Genomic DNA, 24155 nt, shown 5'->3' with positions numbered 1-24155 from the left:
CTCAAATATAAATCTCAACGTATGTATGTCTCCCTAAAACTGTCTACAGAGGCAACAGATTTTCACAAGATCGGTACCGTTTTGAACTTCGACCCTTCAGATGACAAATATCGAAAAATTGGATAAAAACATTAATTCCTTCACCCTCAACTGGGCACTTTTCTAGAGGGAGGTGTCATTCTTTTCACCGATATTTTTGAAAGTCATCCCCTTTTATTCGATTGACTAGCCTTAATTTAAACCTTCGCCACTTCTGGTTTGGTGATAGACAACGGCAAAGACGTCACACTTTTTTTTTTTTTTTCATGTTCTTTTCTTCCTTTGCGGCACAAGTTCAAGCCTGCCTGCCTACTACCACTTTTTTTAAATTTATTTTTCTGCTCAAAACACCCGGGCAATCAAATAAGACGTATAGCTACGTGGCCATGAGGGACGACTAATTAGGATCATGTCCACAGAGGACTGTTGGGAGTTGTCTGTTCAAATTACATTTAAAGGCTTTTCAGCATCTTAGGGAACTCAGTGATGGGGTGCAATTTTGTTGCTTGTCATGTTAGTCGAGAGTATGTATGTCAAGGGAGCACAAATGCTATGAGTTCATCAGAGCACATTCCATTAAAGTATTTGTAAAATGTAAGTATACATGGATGCGACGTTGAACAGGTAAAATTATAGAGAAATATAAGGTGAATCAAATGAGGTATAAGATTTATAAACAGTTACATTCAATTTAGTTTAAATTTGCGGTCTTTGAAAAAAATAAAAATAAAATAATGACAAATGCGGACTTTCTTTTGGCACCACTGTATATATATTTATTAGGTTGACAAGAAGGTACTTGTGGAATTTTAAATTTTGATCTCAAATGTATTTCCAAGTAAGTTTTTGCGATAATACCTTTACTTTATAAAGCACGTTTTTCGCTCCATCTAATCGTTTGAACTACAATTGTTTTTAAAACAATTTCCTTCTTTTCAGAATGTTGAATACAAGATGCCAAAAAAAAGCAAATACGCAATGTTCTTATTTCAATAATTTTCTGCCATGGAATTTCCATGGGTTTTACTAGTTAATTTTTATTAACAACTAGAAAATGTACCCAGTGGTGCCTGGTATTAAATGTAGCGTCAAATACCTTAAAAAAAAAAAAAAAAAAAAAAAATATGCATACAAGTACATGTTCTTTCTGAAGAGATCACTTACTATTTACACAAAAGTTGATAAAATTTTACAAAAACAGTATTTTATTTTTATTATCGTTTTAGATATTGGATTTATTGAATTTTTGTCACCACAAATTCTGCTAAATAAGTATTTACCATTTGCACCAAAAGCAATTAGTTTCCCTGATATTACTTTAAAAAAATAAAACAAAAAATGGGATAGTTCTAACATCATCTACCGATTTGAATGGGGAAAAAAAAATTTTTAATTTCTTTAATAAAAATACTGGACTTTTTTTTCCATAAATTTTTTTTTTTTTTTTTTTTTTTTTTTTTTTTTTTTTTTTTACATAAAAATTACAATTTTATTTAACATAATTAAGTATTTTTTCTTTAAAACAATTCAATTTTTGCATTTAAATCTTTCAAGTTTCTTTTATTGTTCAAAACATACAATTTACTTTTAAACATAATCCCATTGTGCTCCTCGCTATTTTGTGACGAAAAAACTGAGTAAATCAGCAGAAACGCTGACATTAAAGATGGCATAAAACTTTCATCATCAAATCGAAAACTAATATCAATAGCAGGAATGGAGACAATCTAGACAAATGAGGGAGAGTGCAATTGTGAAAATTTCTGAGATTTCTGAAAAGCACAAATCTTTCAAGTCTCCAATTTTATTCATTTCCATAATCCATCAAAAACTGCTCAATTCCTAAAATTTGAAAATTTTTATTATTTTAAACTCGGTTTTCATTAAAAAAAAAAAAAAAAATTAAAAATTTAGAACTAGGATTTTTAAAAAAGAATAGTTATTTAACAATTTTTTTTTTATTAGTTTTATAAGTTTAATTCTGAAGTAGCAAAAATAAAAATAAAAAATATTTCCAAATTTGTTATTGAAACTGAAATAAAATGCCCAATATTGAAAAGCATTGGGGGGGGAGGGGGAAAGCAAAACAAAATTGATTGGATCACCAACAAGTTTAAGACATTACATCAAGATTTTTTTCATATTTTCTTTAAAAAAAAATTAATCTGTTTGATGTACATATTTGTGACAAAATGAAAATATATTTCAAATATCATGTAATTTGTTTTAGTTTTATTTTTTATAAAGAAAATCAAATTTTGAGTAGCCCAGGAGTGACAGTCTGACCCACCATTTTGAAATAAATTCAAAGAAACAAAGGGAGATAACTCAATACGTCATCTATCATGTAATGCCTATGAATTCCCATTAATTGCTTAAAAATAAAACTACTTGATCAATTTTACATGATTTCTGGAATATGATATTTTCGTTTCCTCATATGTACATGAATCATACAGATTTTTTTATTTTTGTTGCTTAAAAAAAAAAAAAAATAAATCCCAAATAAAAAAAAAGCTCATAATGAAAACGTATCCCCCCTCCATTGTTTGGTTTTAATCAATTTTATTTTTGTTCTTACGTTTGCATTTTATGACGCAGAAAAGAAACCACAGCAAATTTTTATTTTGTGCAAAGCGGTTATTTATATTAGTTTGAAAACCTGAGTCAAATCTTAATTATGCAAAAAAAAAAAAAAAAAAATCCCACAATATTTTTTTTTTTATAAATTTAAATAAAAATGCTGTTTTTTATGTGGACCAAAAAGGGAGCAAATCCCCAGTGTCATTGACAGATTCTACAATTAATTGTAGGATCTCTAAGTACAATTATTTGTTTTGTTTTTTCCTTTTATAAAAGGGTATCACGAGATTTCCTCCAATCGGAGCAAGAGGAGAAAATGGTGGGCCATTCTGGTTGGAGTTAGACGGTTTCCATTTGGATGTCAAATTCTTCAATTATTTCTGGTCGTTTGTACATGACAGCGTGAAGACCAATAAGAAAAAATGAAGCACCTGTGGATATACGAAAAGTCGATACATTCAGCGATGCACAAACAAACATGTGAAGAAACATTCGCTTTGAATCAAACTCATGTAAAAAACAAATAAAATAAAATAAAAAAAATTAAAATCTAAAATAAATTTTTAATTTTAAAGAAATTTTTTTTTTTTTTAAATAAATGTTTAACTTTTAAAAAATTTAAAATAAAAAATAAAAGAATTTTATTCAAACAAATATTGTCATCAGATTAATAGAATCATTTGCTTAAAAGGTGATGAAACGCAGAATATTACTTGGCCATTGTTACAAAGAGATTTAGTCCTTGTCCAAAATTCCTTCATATTTAAAAAACATTTGTCCAAAATCCTTCATATTAAAGAATAAGGTACGTGTACAGTTTAATCAAGACATTAAAAAATGAAAATATCGAAAAAAAGTTGAAAAAAAAAAAAAAAATACTCAATCAAATTAAGTGAAATGTTTTTCAGAAATCTTCAGTTCAAAACGGATACGTCCAATATAACCTTTTTTTTTTTTTTTTCCGATATTTTCATTTTTTAATGTCTTGATTAAACTGTACAAGTACCTAAAATAAATAAAAAAAAAATCTTTATAACAAGTTTTAATTTACACTACCTGTGACCCGTTGGGTCAGTATGTTATATTAGCTATGGAATTAATGTGACACTTGTGACGTAAAGAAAAGTTGTTTGTGACATAACATTTTTATGAAAATATATTAAAATGAAAAAAGAATATAGATAGATTTCTGGAAGTCATTCTGTTTATTGTTTATTTAAGAAAAAAAAAACAAAAAAAACTTACAGCCATTGAATTATAAGTGGTTTGCCATACTTATAGGTAAATGTGCACTGAACAGATACCATAATACTTAAAGTTAAATTCAAATTTTGGTATATCTGCTTTTTTTAAATGCAAAAAAAAAAGAAAACAATTGGAACACTGAAAACGTACACAGCAAAACAATGTTTTATTGTTGCGTTGATTATTTATTTGTAACACAAATTAAAAAAAAAACACATTTTCGGAGTTATTTATTTATTTTGGTAGTGTAGAAGAAAATGTATGAATGTTTTTTAAGAAAGGTGTATTAAAAAATGGAGAATAAATTTAAAAAGAAAAAAAGGAAGGCGGTGGGTAAATCGCCGTTGTAAAATGCTCTTATGGTTGTCAACGGGTTAAAGTAGATTTATTTGTAAGAAAATTGCGTTAAAAAAATTAAATGTAATACGGAAATGAACAATATAAAAAAATGCAGAAAGTATTAACAATTGTTTACTTGAATAATTTAAACGCAAAAAAAACAAAAAAAAACAATTGGGACGCTGAAAACGTACACAGTAAAACAATACGTTTTATTGTTGCGTTGATTATTTGTTTATGTACGCATGCGCAACCGGAAGTTGTAAACCGGATGTTGGGTTACAACACCCGTTACAAGGTCATTCGAGTTTTATAATTATATGCATTGACAATTGTTGAATTCAATAAGCATTTCTATTAGTGATGGGACGATTCTAATATTTTTCACAATTCCAACATAATTACATCTGACAAGATAACGTTCTGTGTTAGGCGAGAAAATATTGCAAAAACAGAAAATGTTGAGTTTAATTTTTTTGGTAGGTAATTTACATTTGTACAGAAACGTTTGTTTTGTTGGGTTTTACAACCCTTTGGGTCATTTTATACCGATTATCTATGAGTTTAGGGGGCCTTTACTCCCTGCTCTAGTTGACATAGGAGTAATATGTTCTTTATTTTGTTTAATTTTGATAAAGGCTAATTTTTTTAAGGTATGAAAGTATGGTGTGAAGTTAGTTTTTCTTGAATAGACCGTTGACGTTTTTTTACAGAAACATTTGTGTCGACAGAGTACAAAATCAACTTTAAAAAATAGTGTTTATGGGAGTTGGCGTTGGATTCGAAGATGACCAAGTTCTACTCAGCAGAAAAGAGTTAATATATTCTTCACATTATATGAAAGAAATATGCAAACTTACCAATGACCCAAAAGAAAGCCGACCCGGCTCCAGCCAACCAGAATAATGGAAAAGACATGGCACCGACACCAGCATATTGTTGCCCCAAACTCAATTCGCGGCCTACAAAAAATTTGAAAAGTAGACATTTTGTAAATTAATAAAATTGCATTTGTTGATGAATTTAAATTAAATTAGCAAGGACATCCAACGTTACCCAGGATCATGGATAAGATAATAGTTAATTTGGGATTATTCGGACAAACTATTCCCATCTTGGTTGTTTTTTTTTTTCATTTCAAATAATATTCCTTCTATCGTAAAAAATAATGTACATTCTATGTTCTCTAACCCTTACACTGTATATCAATAATGAAAAAAAAGAACATGAAAGGAGTGTGAATGTGTGTGTGTGTGTATATATATATATATATAGTAATTTATAAAATATATATGGCAATTAAGCTACACTGAATATTCCGCCTTTCATCCACTCTAGGACTCTTCAGGCTTATGAAACGTCTTTTATATTTATAAATTACTAACTAGCTCTACCTACATATTGAGCACTTTTGAAGTAAATACTTAAAAAATAGCAGCCAAACAAACTTAAAACTGTACCCTCAAACTGTCAGACAAAAGCAGCCCATACTATTCGCGTGAACATAAGTGGCAAGCAAGCGTCACGAAGTTGCTCGGTTTGAGAGAGATGGAAGAAAAAAAAAAGGAATGCGAAGAAGAAAAGGAGATGGACGACATTCATTGTTCTAATCAAGAATCAGAGTCAAGCAATGGATAATAGATAAAGGAATGTGAAATCTGGGTGATAGACAGAGCCTACCTACTCCTTAAGTAATTTAGGTTTGCAAACTGGATAATTTATTAAGAGTAACCAGCTTTAAGAAGGTTGTCGATCAGGACTAAAGACCACCCCACCCAATACATCCAAGAAGGAACAATCAAGTGATAATAGCAAAGCTTTTGTCCAAAGACTCTTGACGAGCATTTAATTTAGAATCTGAATAGATTTTAGGTTGTCCAAGAAATTCTACAGACGGTTTCTATTTTTAGTAGTCAAGTTAAAAATTCTGTTGGTTCCAAAACTTACCCATGACGATCATTTTCTTCTCTTGATTTCGAAGGCTGATTATATAACAGGCACCAAAGCAGGCAGCCATTGCAATCAACAGTAATGGTGACGTCAAACTGGATTTAAAATAAAATAAAAGAGTAAATACGTAAAAGAATGGATGTACATAGATGTAGAACAGTTGAGACAGCATGTCCAGTCCACAGGGAAAGGCTGAGGAAAATATGAGAGAAAGTGATGAGAATAAACTTGAAACAAACAAACAAACAAACAAACTAATGTTGCCACTGGTCGATTAAGGGAAGAATCTGCCTAACATGTGTATGCAGTGTGACGAGGAATGAACGTGAAACCTGGCCAGTGTGAGTTGAGGATACGTGTTGCATGGAGAGAAATGATATGAGATTGATATGACCAATGTGTAATGCGAGTCTTAAAGACAAGCTTAGTTCTAATGTACTTCAGAGAAAAATGAAATCTAGATCGTATAGGAAAATGTGTGCAGAAAAGGAGATTTTGATGGTATGGGCACGTTAAAAAAAAAAAAATGGATAAGTGCCCTGCACATTTTGGACAAGTTTCAGAAAAATCTAATGGATAGGTCAAAATTCATTGTGCAAAAAGTGTAATTTTTTTCAATTTTGGTACATTTTTGACCCCTTATGAGCCACTTTGAATGCCGAATACCAGTGACAATGGACAAACAGTGCAATTTCACACCTTAACACATGTATATTTACATTCAGCAACATGGGAAACCACTATATAGACATATCTAGTTTTTGTTGAGAATTAGGAGAAACGCGCCAGGCGTTTTCAGCACAAAAAATCCCCAAGGGATGCAAACCAAACTTTTGCCAGGGTCACCCATACTGAATGTTTATTAAGAACAATGCCCTCCACATTTTAGGCAAGTTTCAGAAAAATCTAATGGATGGATCAAATGTTATGGGACAAAAAGTGTTATTTTTGGCCATTCTTGACCTCTTTTGAGCCCCTACGGGGAAAACAGGATTTTTCAAAAAAGATTTCTAATATGCATATTTATATATAAAAATATAATTTGTGACAAAATTTCAGGAAAAACTAATGGACGGTTATCCGTCAATCATCCGGACTAACGGACAGACGGACCCATTGAAAACATAGGTCCCTCTCTGATAAATCGGGGGACAAAAATGTTACTCTATACTCCTTGCTTAAAAAAAAAAAAAAAATAAATAAAATGTAAATGTGTTACAGACCGACCAATGAAGTGACTTGCATAGACTAAAAATGCCTTAGCATGGAAGGGATTCCCCTTCTATTGCCAAGGAAAAGTTACAAATGTAAGTGCAGCATCTGTTAAGAACATATACTACACTTTGATCTTAGCCATGTGGCCAAACGTTACAAACTGCATCTATTAAGAACAGACACTACACTTTTATCGTAGATATGTGGCCGAGGAAAAGTTACAAACATAAATACAGCATATAGTAAGAACAGATACTACACTTAATCTTAGCCAAAAGGCTAAGAAAAGGGTATTTATTTGCGCCCACACCGAGCAAATTAGGCACAAGGCTGGTTTTTAATGTGAGGAGTGAAGGGGAAATGGGGACCAATTCCTCACGGAGTAGAGGAGCTGGATAGTGACAATTGGTATCAAGGGTTTCTACTACATTGACCAATTATATGTGGGGTCGCCCTCAGATATGGTCTTTGCTTGCAGTATTTGCCAGAACAGATACTACGCTTTGATCTTGGCCAAAAGGCCAATAAAAGGGTATTTATTTGCTCCACCACCAAGCAAATTAGGCACAAGGCCGATTTTTAATGTGAGGAGTTAAGGGGAAATGGGGACCAACTCCCCGGGGAGTAGGGGAGCTGGATAGTGACAATTGGTATGAAGGGTTGCCCCTACATTAACCAAGGTCTTATATGTGTGGTTGCCCCCACATATAGTCTTTGCTTGCAGTATCTGCCGGAAAAGATACTACATCTTGATCTTGCCCAAAAGCTAAGAACAGCATCTATTAACAACAGACCTTTGATCTTAACTAAAAAGGCCAAGCACAAAAGTGTTACGGACGGAGCGACTTATAGAGTCGCTTGCACGCGACTAAAAACCTTGTTAAACTTTGTGACATATTTCCATTCTATGGAGATCAGATTTCTTCAAACTGAAACATAATTATCGAAGTATACTTATGCAGATATGAAAAGTCTTTATTAAGGTTTGTGCCTATGCAGACCCCACAATTTTAATGAATCATCATTATGCCAGATCAAACATACCCATTCCTGTGTCTCGATACATCTTCTATCATTATATGTGATCAGTTTTCTATAATAGTATACCATATCGGAGCCTATTCGTGACCAGACACACACACATAGATATACATATAAAAAATAAAACGACAATATAAAAATATATACTAATGTATATAGATTTATTCGTTTATTCAATAAGGATAATACATCAATTAGGGGTGTAGGAAAGTAAAAACTCTTTAAACCATGGAATTGCAAAGTCTAATGCTTCTCATCAGAACAGGAGAGAAGTTAGGTAACATATCAGGGATATGACGTCTAGAGGCAAAATAATTGTGTGTGAGAGGAGAATCATAATATATTGAAACTGTTGGGGGATGGAAATGGAAGAACTATTTGTTAACTCGTTTCCTTGCATGTTGGTGCTTACTGTCTATGTCTAATCAGTGATCTCTTTAATCTGTATCCTCAAGTGGCCTCTGGGACTTGATAAGCATTGGCATCTTAGTAAGGAAAAAAAATGTGTTCTAGTCCAGAATTTCCCATAAATAAAAACAAAGAAATATGCGTATGATGTATGCATCCGTGACAGAACGAACTATCTCATCAGTGATCTCATTAATCTGTATCCTCAACTAGCCTTTGGGACTTGATAAGCATTGGCATCTTAGTAAGGAAAAAAAATGTGTTCTAGTCCAGAATTTCCCATAAATAAAAACAAAGAAATATGCGTATGATGTATGCATCCGTGACAGAAGAAAAATATATTAAAAAATCACGTAAATTAAGTAGTTTTATTTTTTTTATAAACAAAATCATTTTTAAGTGATTAATGTAAATTTGCAGGCATTACAACATAAATCTCAGAAATTTTGAGTTATCACCCTTTGTTTTTCTTCTTCTTTAGATTGTTTTCAAAATGGCGGACAAGACGGCCACTTCTGTTACGCATAAAATTTTATTTTCTTAAAAATAAAACTACATGATCAATTTAGGTGATTTTTGGAATATGATATTTTCATTTCTTCACGGGTACATAGATCATAACAAATGTTTATTTTTATTATTTTAATATTGGAGAAAATTCGTGACAAGAACCAAATTTTTTAACCCCGTAATTCTGCGATACTTACATGCAAAAGACAACCAGTCCAATGAAAACAAAAAGATAATTGCTTTGAAATTCTTCAATGTTTTTCATGGCATGTTGTGGAACTTTGGCCAAATTCTTGGGCATTTGAAACTTGGCCATGTTGATGAATTCGGCCCATGGTTTGATGCCCTCTCTTCGCTTCTGTAACCATTCTCGAGCTGCTACACTGGACAAAGTGACGGCCATTGATGAGCTGAAATGACAATAGTTTTTTTTTATTTTTAGATCATTGTCCTTTAAAAATTTTAAACAGAAAAAGTGATTAAAAAAAATATAGAAAAAGAAAATAGAAAACAAAAAATGAAAGGAATTAAGAAAATGAACGGAAAAAAGGAAAGAAAACAAAAACGGAAAAAAAGGAAAAAAAAGGAAAAAAAAGGAAAAGGAAAAAGGAAACCAAAAAAAAGGAAACCAAAAAAAAAAAGGAAACCAAAAAAAAGGAAACCAAAAAAAAAAAGGAAACCAAAAAAAAAAAAGGAAACCAAAAAAAAAAAAGGAAACCAAAAAAAAAAAAGGAAACCAAAAAAAAAAAAGGAAACCAAAAAAAAAAGGAAACCAAAAAAAAAAAGGAAACCAAAAAAAGGAAAAAAACGAAACCAAAAAAAGGAAACCAAAAAAAAAAACGAAACCAAAAAAAAAAAACGAAACCAAAAAAAAAAAAACGAAACCAAAAAAAAAAAAACGAAACCAAAAAAAAAAAAACGAAAAAAAAAAAAAAAAAAAACGAAACCAAAAAAAAATAAAAACGAAACCAAAAAAAAAAAAAAACGAAACCAAAAAAAAAAAAACGAAACCAAAAAAAAAAAAACGAAACCAAAAAAAAAAAAACGAAACCAAAAAAAAAACGAAACCAAAAAAAAAAAAACGAAACCAAAAAAAAAGGAAACCAAAAAAAAAAGGAAACCAAAAAAAAAGGAAACCAAAAAAAGGAAAAACGAAACCAAAAAAAGGAAAAACGAAACCAAAAAAAGGAAAAACGAAACCAAAAAAAGGAAAAACGAAACCAAAAAACAAAAAAAGGAAAAAAAGCAAACAAAGGAAACAAACAAGGAAAAAAAAGGAAACAAACAAGAAAAAAAAGGAAACAAACAAGAAAAAAAAGGAAACAAACAAGAAAAAAAAGGAAACAAACAAGAAAAAAAAGGAAACAAACAAGGAAAAAAAAAGAAACAAGGAAAAAAAAAGAAACAAAGAAAAAAAAGGAAAAAAGGAAACAAAAAAAAACCCAAAAAAAGGAAAAAAAAGGAAACCAAAAAAAGGGAGGAAAGAAAAGGAAACCAAAAAAAGGGAAAAAAAGGAAACCAAAAATAGGAAACCAAAAAAAGGAAAAAAATAGGAAACCAAAAAAAGGAAAAAAATAGGAAACCAAAAAAAGGAAAAAAAAGGAAACCAAAAAAAGAAAGGAAACCAAAGAAAGAAAACCAAAAAAGGGAAGCCAAAAAAAGGAAGCCAAAAAAAGGAAAAACGAAAAAGGGAAGCCAAAAAAAGGAAAAAGGAAGCAAAAAAAAGGAAAAAGGAAGCAAAAAAAGGAAAAAGGAAGCAAAAAAAGGAAAAAGGAAGCAAAAAAAGGAAAAAGGAAGCAAAAAAAGGAAAAAGGAAACAAAAACGAAACAAAAAAGGAAACAAAAACGAAACAAAAAAAGGAAACAAAAACGAAACAAAAAAAGGAAAAAAGGAAACAAGGAAACAAAAAAGGAAACAAAAAAGGAAAAAAGGAAACTAAAAAGAATAAAAAGGAAACAAAAAAGGAAACAAAGGAAACAAAAAAGGAAAAAAGGAAACAAAAAGGAAAAAAGGAAACAAAAAGGAAAAAAGGAAACAAGGAAACAAAAAAGGAAACAAGGAAACAAAAAAGGAAAAAAGGAAACAAAAAAGGAAAAAAGGAAACAAAAAAGGAAAAAAGGAATGGAAAAAACGAAACAAAAAAGGAAAAAAAATGAAAAAAAAGAAAACCGAAAAAAAGGAAAAAAGAAACAAAAACGAAACACAAAAAGGAAACAAAAAAGGAAAAGGAAAGACAAAGAAAAGAAAAATCAAAGAAAAATCAAAGAAAAAGGAAAGAAAAATGAAAGTAAAGGAAAGAAAAAAGAAAGAAAAAGGAAAGAAAAAGGAAAGAAAAGAAAAAGAAAAGAAAAAGAAAAAGAAAAAGAAAAAGAAAGAGGAAAGAAAAAGAAAGAGGAAAGGAAAGGAAAAAGAAAGGAAAGGAAAAAGAAAGGAAAGGAAAAAGAAAGGAAAGGAAAAAGAAAGGAAAGGAAAAAGAAAGGAAAGGAAAAAGAAAGGAAAGGAAAAAGAAAGGAAAGGAAAAAGAAAGGAAAGGAAAAAGGAAGGAAAGGAAAAAAGGAAAAAGGAAGGAAAGGAAAAAGGAAGGAAAGGAAAAAGGAAAGGAAAAAGGAAAGGAAAAAGGAAAGGAAAAGGAAAGGAGAAAGGAAAGGAAAAGGAAAGGAGAAAGAAAGGAAAGGAGAAAGAAAGGAAAGGAGAAAGAAAGGAAAGGAGAAAGAAAGGAAAGGAGAAAGAAAGGAAAGAAGAAAGAAAGGAAAGGAGAAAGAAAGGAAAGGAGAAAGAAAGGAAAGGAGAAAGAAAGGAAAGGAGAAAGAAAGGAAAGGAGAAAGAAAGGAAAGGAGAAAAAAAGGAAAGGAGAAAGAAAGGAAAAAGGAAAGAAAGGAAAAAGGAAAGAAAGGAAAAAGGAAAGAAAGGAAAGAAAAGAAAAAGGAAAGAAAAGAAAAAGGAAAGAAAAGAAAAAGGAAAGAAAAGAAAAAGGAAAGAAAAGAAAAAGGAAAGAAAGAAAAAGGAAAGAAAGAAAAAGGAAAGAAAGAAAAAGGAAAGAAAAAAGGAAAGAAAAAGAAAAGAAAAAAAAGGAAAGAAAAAGAAAAGAAAAAGGAAAGAAAAAGAAAAGAAAAAGAAAGGAAAGAAAAGAAAAAAAGGAAAGAAAAAGAAAAAAAGGAAAGAAAAAGAAAAGAAAGGAAAGAAAAAGAAAAGAAAGGAAAAAAGAGAAAGAAAAGAAAGGAAAAAAGAGAAAGAAAAGAAAGGAAAGAAAGAAAAAATTAAGGATCAGAGATTATCAATTGATGCTTCTGTCTGCATAGGGAAATTTCGGAGGGCATTATTTGTTGGCTCAAGGATTGAGTTGGAAGCAAATTACCAAGCAAGCAGTTCCACTTTTTCGGTTGCCATGCATGTAGCCTTTTGAACGGCTAGACTTTGGAATTCCCTTCCTATCTGCTTCCCAAACTGTACTGATATGCAGAAGTTTAAATGTAATGTAAACCAACATCTTAATTTTTTTTTTAGGCCTGATCTCAAATAGTAGCTCCTTACGTCCAAGTGGCAATGTGCCTTGTTTGGAAAGAAAAAAAAAATGACAAAATAAAAGGTTGCGACACCATTATTTAATGTTTATAATTTATTTATCATTATTCAATGTTTATAAAAGCGTTTGGATTTTGTCAAATTCAACAATAAAAAAAATTTAAAAAAAATAAAAAAATTTTTAAATTGGAAAACCAATTCTTTTCTTTCGCATCTAAAATTATTACAATGTATTTCGTTTCATGTATCCAAATGTTTCATTTTTCATTTCTGAAGTGACATCACGTCACCTTTGGGCAGCCATCTTTTCAATTGTCAAGATTGCTGTAAAAGGGTACTTGTGCATTTTAGGTTTGGTGAATAAGCTTTTTGTTTTTATTTCTGAAGAACTCCACTCAGAACAAGGGGAGACAAGTGACTGTTCGAATCTATAACCGTTAATTATTTTTATTTATGACGAAAGTTTAATTTGGTGCTTACGCAGTTTAGCAAAAAAAAATGAAGATAAAGAAATTCTGTATACACGGATTGAAGTTCTCGTATATTAATACAAAATAATTAAAAAAAAAAAAATTGCTTCATTTTTCATTTGATCAAATAATTTTTTACAGAGGAAATTCAAATTTTACCAATTAACGGTCAGGTCCCGACACTCATCTTGTTAATTTTCCACTAGAAAGAGGACGGACACACACACACACACACACACACAAGGGAGATAACTAGGTAATTCTTGAAGTTTGCCAAAAATACAGTTTTCAATAATTTTAGATATTCTTTTTTTCTGTTTTTGAGTTTTCAAAATTTTATTGAGAGAGGCGATTCAAATTGCCTTTTTTTTGCTCTCATTTATAATTTGAAGGTTGGGGTGGGGCATGGTGGAGAGGAGGGGTTGCCGTTGCCACTACTACTCCCCCACGCAGTCATCAGAAAACATGTCAAACATACGAAGTTCTAATAATTTCATTAATAAAATTTGAAAAGGAAAAAAAAAAAATGAATATCTGAAATTATTCAAAACTGTAACAATAATCTCATCACATTTTGGCAAACTTCAAGAATTAGCTATAGTTGTCTTCCCTGTCCACCCCTACCCTTCTTAGCGGAAAATTGGCAAGATGGCAGTGTTGTGACCGTTCTCAGTAAAATTTGAATTTCCTCTGTAAAAAAAACTACTTGACCAAATAAAACAATTTTTTACAAGAACTTCATTCCATAACGGGCATGTACATCGTGGAGGTTTTTCTTTGTTTTTTTTTAATGTTGAACTGCACAAGCACCTTTAATTTTATGAATAAAAATATTCCTTTTTTTTTTTTTTTTTTTTAATTCACATATTTTTCTATAATGATCATTTTCATTAATTTCAAAATCTTTTTCTTAAAGAGACTTCATAAAAAAAAAATATTCTGGGATATTTCTCAAGACATTTCATTGTTAAATTACCTCCCCTGTTTTCGAGACAGTGATAGATGATTCAGTGTCCCCGACGAAACATCTTCCAACAGATATTATGTATTATAATATGTAATATATTATTATTATTTATTATTAATATTTTATATGAAAATAAGTAAAACAATGCGAACAATTCTTATATTTGGTCCCCCGACCCTAACCCTAACCCGACAAAAGGAGGGTGGACCTGTAAAATTCACTTTTGTCCGTTCGTACTTTTCTCAATAAACTACGTCTTGGAATTTTTTTAAATTTTACACAAACATTAAACATGATATAAGTAAAAAAGTAACTGAACAGATTTTCTGGGAAAACTCCGGTTATCCCCCTAGGGGAGCCTTCAGGGTTAAAATAGCTAAAATTGACACTTTTGTACTTATTAAAAAAAAAAAATTGATGTCTCGGATTTTTATAAAACTTTCTGAAAAGTTGTAACTAACTGATTTGTTTGTCTATACTTCGCGATAACTCTTGGGCATGCCCCAGGGGCCATTTAGGGCTAATAAAAACACTCCATTTTTGGGACTATTTTACCATATTTGTCCAAGATTTTCTGTGTATGTCTATTTAGCAGTTTTGCATGGTGCTGAACTCAAATTTAAATATGTTAAGGCCTTGGGGAATGTTGGGGTTAAATGGGGGGGGGTAAACGATGGACTTAGTCATTTCTTTTTTTTGCATCAATTGAAATGAATGGCTCCCATTTTGGGGAGGTTCCATGTTTTGACAAGCTTCTAGGTCTGATCTTCCCTCCTGATCTTAGATGGAACACATACATCAAATCCGTTGCCAAGGCTGCTGGAAAAATGGTGGGATCGTTCTACTACTCCAGTAGATATCTCACTGCTGATGCAATTCTCTACATGTATAAGAGCCAAGCATGTACAAGGATGGAGTGCTGTTGCTACATCTGGGCAGAAGCTGCTAGAATCAGCTCATCCTGCCTTGACAGAGTTCAAAATAGACTTTGTAGCCTTATGGGTGGTGCCCTTTTCTCTTCCCTGCAACCTCTTCCCTACAAAAGAGACGTTGCGAGCCCATCTTTGTTTTATAGTTATCTTCATGGCAAGTGCTCGTCTGAGCTCCAATCTATAATCGCCCTGGCTTGACTTTCATGAAAAACACTTGTCTAGCTGAAACCACTATCAATAATTTCCCCTAACGCTTAAATCTAAACTTAGATTCCAAGAACAAAGTTTCTTTCTTAGAACTGTACGCTTGTGGAACTATTCAGCTTTCCAACTGACTATAGTATTTAAAAAATTTTTTTTACAAGGAAGTCACCACCTATCAAGGCCCGGAGGCCACTCGGGGATAGGAATTATTGCATGTACAGTAATCAATGGGATAATATCGTAGTAATCGCTAGTAATGGAGATCTGATAAAGTGTCTTACTTAAGGGGGCAGCTCAGCAGGAACTTGTTTATGTTGGACTTGAAGACATTCAAGTTATAATTAGGTGGGAAATAGAGTTCTACAGACGTGCAGTTCTTAGAAAGAAGCTTTGTTCATGGAATCTACGTTTTGATTTAGGCACAGATAAAGAGTGGGGAAAATTACTGACAGTAATTTCAGCTAGACGGGTGTTTTTCGTGAAAGATTGACGAAGGGGGGGGGGTAGATTGGATCTCAGGCGAGCACTTGCCACGGAAATAACGATAAAACAACGACAGGCTTGCAACATCCCTTCTGTGGGAGAGAGGATACAGGGAAGAGAAAAAGGCATCCCCCACTAGGCTACAAAATCTATTTTGTACTCTGTCAAGGCAGGATAGGCTGTTTTTGGCAGCTCTTGCCCAGATGTGGCAGCAGTGCTCCATCTTTGGACGTATTTGGCTTTTATATAGATAGAGAATTGCATCAGCAGTGAGAAATCTACTGGAGCGGTAGAAGGATCCTACCATTTTTCCAGCGACCTTGGCAACAGATTTGATGTACGTGTTCCATTTTAGATAAGGAGTAAAGGTCAATCCCAGAAGCTTGTCAAAACAGATGAGAGCCATCCATTTCAATTGATGCCAGATGGGGATCAGAGCACTGATGATGTAAAGATAGAAGCTTGGTTTTAGATGCATTAAAAGTAACCAGCCACCTCTTCCCCCATTGTACCATGCGCTCAAGATCAGAGGAAAGAGAATCTGAGAGAACTTTGTCATTTACGGACTTTGATGTTTTGCCATAGATGGTCGTGTCATCAGCATAGATGTCAACGAATGATTTAAGTATGTGTTTTGGGAGATCATTGATGGAGATCAGGAAGAGAGTTGGGCCCAGGATGGCCCCCTGAGGGATTCCAGCATTAATACTGTGGGCCTCTGATTTCTGCCCATCAACCACTACTCTTATGAACCTATCAAAGAGAAATGATTTAATGATCGAGAAAACATTTCCAGTTATACCGTAGCTGGAAATCTTGTGAAGTAGGCCCTTACGCCATATTTTATTGAAGGCTTTTGGTATATGTCAAGAGCAATTGCCCTAGAAAGGAAACCTTTGTCGAGAGATTCACTAATCCCGTGAGATATAACCATTAGCACATCTGCTGTAGATTTTGCAGAGCGGAAGCCATATTGCGTGTCACTAAGAAGGTTGTTTCTGTTGATGTGGTTGACTATTTCTCTATTTAATATGGATTCCAACAACTTACTCACAACACACAGGAGACTTATTGGTCTGTACTGAGAGGTAGATGACTTTTCGCCTGAATTCTTAAATACAGGGCATACTAATGAGGTTTTCCAGGGTGTTAGGAAGCAATTCTCCTTAAGGCAACGCTTAAACAGTTTTGTAAGTATAGGGGCAAGTTCTGGTTGAAGTTTTCTCAACACTATGATTGGAATGCCGTCAGGGCCAGTTGCTTTACTGGAATCGTACAGTCGTCTTCTGTAAAAGAGAGGGGAGGTGCGAATGAACTGGAAATCCGGGCCATCAAAAAAATGGATGACCTGGTCCTATGACGCAAGTCGGTTTATGGGTCAGACGTTGAATGGAGCAAAGTTCGGATGAACTTAAACCCTGACCGACAAAAAAATGAAACCCGGGAATAAGATGACGTAATTCAGCCGCAAGTAAGACCAAAAGCAAACATCAACAGGGTCACAATGTGGGTTGATGACGTAAATTGGTTAACGGGAAAATTCATAAAAAGCAATGATAAACAAGAGTCAAGTCAGTCAGAGAGTGACAGCAGAAGGGAAGGACAGACGACGCTCAACTGCCTGTCAAGGTCGCAACCACACCCTCGCCGCCTGCATTATCTCCACCTCCACCGCCGTATTATGTGTATATGTTTGTTATTAAATAAATCAAGTTGTTTTATAACAAAGCGTCTCGTTATTCTTAGATAAATGAACAGCGGTCATTCCATTCACTAGACGACTTACAACAACATATATGCATAAATGTCAAACGAACTATCTCTCTATCGAGATATTCAAAAATCTCGGATAGTTAGAATATAGATGGTGCTAACAAAATAGACGTCACAGCCATACCACCCAGTATATAACACTTCAAGTCCAATGTAAACAAGTTCTTGATGACCCGTTCCCCTTAAGTAATCCAATTTACCAAATTTACACTTCTAACGATTACTATGGCATGTTCCAATTGACTACTGTACACTCATTAACTCTTATCCTCGAGTAGCCTCCGAGCCTTGATAAGTGGTTACTCCTTTGTAAACAATAAAATAAAAAATACTACTAATAATAATAATCAGTATAAGGTGGACCTGTACGAAAGTGCTCCCCGCCCAACTGCGTGTTTTACACTTCTAAAATGTTTTTTCCGACGATTATCATATATTACAGACTTAAGTATCATATTAACAGATATAATTTTGAAAAAAAAAAAATTAATGACTTTTAAGAAAGGGGTTCACTTTCTTGTTACAACGTTGTACTTCATTGCTACCTGACTTACTATTAGGTATCCCAAACTGGCCTAGTTTAGGTGTGAAAACTAGTAAATAAAGTAAAATTTCCCTCAACTTCAACTTGCGATATCTCGTTTGTTTTTTGGGTTATTTTGATATGGTTTTGATTTAAATAAAATTTAATCTTTTGTCTTTATAGATATATAATTCTTATTCTTGTGTCTTTAATAGTTTTTTTTTCCAGGATTTTTCAAGTTATGCCTCTAATTTTGGTAAATGTCGCTTTATTTTTTACACAAAAAAAATGTTGATGTTTTTCAAATTTGTTGCGCTTCATATTGTGAGTCTCTAAGTATATAAAAATAGTATCATTTTAAAGAAAAAAGGTCACTTAATAACATGGTGAGGTTATTAAAAGGTTATAAGTGGTTTTTCTAAAAAAAAAATCCAACTTGAAAACTTCAGTGAAAGAAACATGAAAGAAATTTTATAGTAAGAATTCCAAAAAAGGCATTGTTTTGTAGAGGAATATCTCCTCTTTAATAATCTGTTGGTGTCATGTTTATGGCCCCATAAATCAAGGAGCGCACACTAATAAAAGTTGGGGTACCTACAGAGATTTTCAACTTAATGCCAGAGAGACCAATTATCAACTGTCAGCTAGCCAGTAGCCACACAGCAGCACAACATACTGACTGACTGAACGGAAAAACATAAACAAACAACTCGTTTCACTATGGACTTACCAAAGTTCTTAGGTGAGTTTGTTTTTTCTTTATTATTTAAAAGTTATAGAAAGATATTTTTTTAATTAATATTTTTAGAACGTCATTAAAAAAATGAAAATTTACAATTTAAAAAATAATGCCAGTTTATTTTCTATAGCTTTTTTCAAACTTTCATATGTTCTTTCATCGCTTTCTCCTTCGGTTACGGTTGGATAAACTTCAGCATTGTTAGATTATTTTAATTAAATTAATTAATAAAACCGTGTACAAAACATATTTAGTTGTGTGGGACTGACGGAAACTTATTTTTTTCGGTTGGATAAACTTTAGCATTGTTAAATTATTTTTATTAAATTCCATAAACAAAACGTTTGGCTACTGACTTATGACGATAAAGTATATGTTTTTGTTATTGTTCAGAAACATAAGTTTTTTTAATTATGAAAAAAAAAGAGAATTAAAAAAAAGATTATTTAAAATAAATTACTTAAAATAAGCATTATTTGGGTTTGTATTACTGTACACATAGATTCGAAAAAGTTGTCAAAAAACAAATATATAACAAATAAATGTTATCAAAGGCAACATAAGTTACTTTTCTACCAAACTGGATATATTTTTTGTGTTTTTATTCAATGTAACATATTTATTCAGCTCGAAAAACATACAGTGTTTACCGATGTATTCGAAAATTCAAGATGGCGTCTCACACCCTCTTTAACACCGTAAGTTTGGAAAAAGGTGTTATAAATAAAAAACTATACAAAATACTATTAAAAACCCGCCGAATATATGTCGACCTATGTCACGGTAACATATATTGAGCGAGTTTTTAACAGTATTTTATCCGGTTTTTTATTTATAACATCTTTTCCCAAACTTACCGTGTTAAAGAGAGAATCAGACTCCATCTTGAATGTTCCAATACATTGGTAAACACTGTATGGTTTTCAAACTGAATAAACATGTTACCTTGAATAAAAACATGAAAAATATATCCAGTTTGGTAGAAAAGTAACTTATCTTGCCTTTGATAACATTTATTTGTTGTATATTTGTTTTTTGACAACTTTTTCGAATCTATGTGTACAGTAATACAAACCCCATTATTTATTTACTAATTTTTTGTTTCTTTGTTTTGGATTCGTAAAACTAGCAATACACATGAAAAAATTGAAATAGCTTGAAATATTTCAATATTGGTATGCATAGAAAGAGCTTGATGAGCTAAGAAAGAATCTTTTTAAATTTTTAAAATCTGATTAAAATTAAGGAAGTTATGGCTATTTTTGTGCCTCACACGTTTGGATATTTTTCCCTCTTTAAGACCATATGCGTTTCGTCACATTTTTTACACTACTTTTTCAGTAAAAATGTCATATCTTTGTTAAAACACAAGACTAAGAAATGAAATTTACCATATAAGTGTATTTTTGTACAAGGAATCAGAATATGCAACTGAAAATCTCCCAAAGTTTATGGTTTCCAAATAATCTGCAGTAAATGTGCATAAATATGCAGCAATTCCTTAAAAATGCCATGTATCCATAAACAGAAAAGAAGTTGGAGAACTCAAAGTTGAATTGTAATGTGCTTTATGTACAAAAAACTTAAATCTAAACATAAGACCATTTAAAAATGAATATATTGCAATATTTCTTTGGTATTATTGTAGATTAACACCTTCTGTTTAACCCCACTCAACTCCTTCTGACCACCCCTCCAAAATGTGATTCTACCTTTTTAGGAAATTATGTATAAAATGCCATGAAAAACTTTAATGAAAGATAAACAAATTATTTTAGAATTGAATGTAAAATAATTTCCTAATATAGGTCATTCTAGCATTTTAGGGCAGTTAACTTTTTTTTTTTTTTTAAGATGATTATGTGTAGTTTTAAGAGGGTTTCTATGCAATGAGAATATGGGGAGGGTTGCCATTCGGACTTTGAATTAATTGTAGGGGCTAAGGAAAATTATGTGTGAACATACTGAAAACTTGACAGAGACAAAGCTAACAAAAACAATATTAGAGGGGGGAGCGGTTAGTTTCACAAAAATTTAATGTAAAATAATTCACCATTTCCTGGCCATTCTAGCATTTTAGGACAGTTAACCAATTTATTTTCATGTGTATTTTTCTTTAAGGAAGGATCTATTTTTTGTTTGTTTGTTTTAGATGCTTGTATGTGGCTTACAAAGGTATTTTATTTGGGGGGGGGCTTGCCACTCGAACTTAGTGTTATTGTTATGGTTTAGAGGACTACTATTCATTTTACTTGATATGCACGTCTGTGCCATGTAAATAACACTCTTTTGTATTTCATAGTCATATTAAACCCTTGGTCATTGCGACACTCTAAAAAGTAAATTGTACTTATCTAGGGTTAAAGAGTGTTTTAGGAATACGAACCGTTACTTCATTTTTGTTTTGTTGTCCTAACTGCAAAATGCCGTTTCCATTTCAAATAAATATTTTACAGAAAGTTATATATATATACATACATATATATGTGTGTGTGTATTCGACAGGTAAATAAGTCAGAAAATGTTATATTTAGTTTTAATTTAATAAGAAACTGCGTTGCGAAATTTCAAAGAAAATTCCATAAATTTGTTGATTTCTATTTTCGAGGTTGAAGGTGTTAATTCCATAGGCCGTTTATACTACGCTGGAGCAGGTTGTAAAAATATCTTTCGCTTAATAAGTAGAAAAAAAAATAACGAAATAAAAAGCTTCCTAATTGTAGTTTGATGTGTTTTCTTTTAAAATTTCAAGAATATTGATATAGATTTTGAGGGTTTGTATTACTATACACATAGATTCGAAAAAGTTGTCAAAAAACAAATATATAACAAATAAATGTTATCAAAAGCAAGTTACTTTTCTACATAACTGGATAATTTTTTAATGTTTTTATTTAATGTAACATGTTTATTCAGCTTGAAAACAGTGTTTACCGATGTTTTGGAAAATTTAAAATGGCGCCCGACTCTTGAAACGGTAAGTTTGTGGAAAAGAGTTAAAAATAAAAAAGTAGACAAAATACTGCTAGAAACTCGCTCAATATATGTTACCGTGACATGTGACATAGGCTGACATATATTCGGTGAGTTTTTAACAGTATTTTGTATAGTTTTTTTTTTATTTTTAACTCCTTTTCTCAAACTTACAGAGTCAAAGAGAGTCGGGCCGGGCGCCATTTTTAATTTTCCAATACATCGGTAAACACTGTACGTTTTTCGAGCTGAATAAACATGTTACATTAAATAAAAACACTAGAAAATTATCCAGTTAGGTAGAAAAGTAACTTATCTTGCCTTTGATAACATTTATTTGTTATATATTTGTTTTTTGACAACTTTTTCGAATCTATGTATAAACGAGATTTTGATACTTATTTTGATTTTGAAAAAAAAACATTTGTGGCTGTTCGCAGTAAAACATTGTTTTAATTCGCTGTTCAAAACTAATTTAAAGAATAAAAGTGCATGCAATCTACAAAAGTTTTTGTTTTTTTAACCATGTTTTTAAATTTGACGAGAAATGTGAGAAATTGCAACAGATTCAATGAATGTCCGCGTATTCAATCACCGCAAGCGGATATTTTGTCAACACGATTTTTTAATAAATAAGAAATAATATTTTTATTATGTTTGAAACAACTTTAATAGTTTATTTTGGAAGTATATTCCATAAATAAAATAAAAAACCCACTTTAAAAACAGAAATTACGATTTTTGTATATTTTATTCGCAGTTTTGTCTTAGGGGTGTCAAATTTGCAATGGCAATTTTCCCAAAGATTCTGACACTCTACAGATTCATAATGCCGAATTGGTTGGGATTGTTGTTATTATACATTCTGAAAACCGAATAGTTCTAAACTAATGTTATTCTGATAACAAAATAGCTCTAATTAAACATATAAGAAAATTTATATTCATATTTTCATGTTTTTCTTAATTCATTCTTGAATAAAAATTAAAGAACGTGTGTTGTTTATACACTGTGCTGTGCTATGGCTGATTCTACAGGCTGGAGCTGCTGCTGCTCGTAATACTAACTTCATTTGACCAAATTCGAGAAATAGAAACAATTTTTTTTCGGGTAGGTCCTTTTAAATTATCAATTACCGCGGTCCTACTCAACATAAAATACTTTTAATTGATAAAGATAGTAAAAAGATTGATTTACTTACTACTGGGTGTCCGAAGAATTTTTTTTTCAAAATGTTCGATACTAGTCATATTAAAGTCTTATTTTTAACACAACAAAAAAAGAAATGGTCAAAAATATTTCGGACACTTGACAGTATTAAGATTAACACCTCTACTGATTGGTTCCCAAATTTCATGACGAAATTCTTCATACAATCACGGTACGGACCTTTAGAAAACAGGGGGGGTCATTACAAAACCTTACCGAAAACACCATTTTATGACATTCACATTTTTATCACTTTATTTGCTTAAAACTCTTAAACTATATAATGTACATTCATATTTATTAATTCATTTGAAAGTATATTCATTTCCGAACAGAACAGTAGTAATTTGAAGACTTGAAGTGCTTTGGTTTAAAAAATATGGCTATTTTAGTATAACTACCTTGAAATCTGTGATTATCCAAAGCGTTTTTTCGTCCGTGTGTATTACTAGTAAAACATGTCAACATTTACGCTTTGTAGAAAAAAACTGATTAAATATAAAAACTCAGATCCAAGGCTATATATTAGCAAATATATTAAATTATTTTGTCCTAAAATTTGAAAATAATTACATAAAAACTTTTTATGTCAGCATTAACAGAAATTGTGACAGAACGCATATTAATTTTTTTTTTGTCGTCACCCGTACATACACTCATAAATAAAAGTGGTTGCAGGACAGTATGGCTGGCATTCTGCAGCAAAGAAGGGTACCAATCTCAAATCACAAGTTATCGGGCAAATAGGTTTAATTCTCTATTTGAAAATGCCCTGGCAATATATCACCATAAAGAGCACATAAAATTATTTTCATCTGTGTTTGCAACATCTTGCAATATGAAATTACAGAGTGTTTTGGCTGACATTTCTGATGAGAGACTACATTCCCTACTTGCTGCAGTTGGTTTGCTGAACATTAATTTGACCAAACCTTTCTGGAAACTTGTTAACAGCACTGTTCAGTATGTTGACTTCCATCACTATATACAGAAAATGGCTCTAAGTTTAGAATGCTGGATCAACAATCC

At 31.8% G+C, this 24155-nt stretch overlaps 1 protein-coding gene and 1 pseudogene across 1 annotated transcript in view; both read right to left on the bottom strand.

Moving 5' to 3' along the window:
* Window positions 1-1565: 1565 nt before the first annotated feature.
* The window catches only part of LOC145249017 (prenylated Rab acceptor protein 1-like), a 35762-nt gene continuing 13172 nt past the window's right edge, over window positions 1566-24155 (bottom strand). The window contains exons 2-5 of the mRNA XM_080110876.1: window positions 9528-9740; window positions 6154-6251; window positions 5067-5168; window positions 1566-3053 (exon numbers count right to left, since the gene is read on the bottom strand). Of these exons, the coding sequence (XP_079967002.1) occupies window positions 2962-3053; window positions 5067-5168; window positions 6154-6251; window positions 9528-9740 (505 nt within the window). The 3' untranslated portion in view covers window positions 1566-2961. The remainder of the gene's footprint in view (window positions 3054-5066; window positions 5169-6153; window positions 6252-9527; window positions 9741-24155) is intronic.
* On the bottom strand, window positions 7570-7663 carry LOC145249143 (U2 spliceosomal RNA; annotated as a pseudogene).

This window comes from Euprymna scolopes, chromosome 27 (genome assembly GCF_053919585.1).
Source record: "Euprymna scolopes isolate OS-2025 chromosome 27, ASM5391958v1, whole genome shotgun sequence".
NCBI lineage: Eukaryota > Metazoa > Mollusca > Cephalopoda > Sepiida > Sepiolidae > Euprymna > Euprymna scolopes.
The sequence above is the reverse complement of the archived record's forward strand: the minus strand, read 5'-3'. Positions and strand labels throughout refer to the sequence as shown.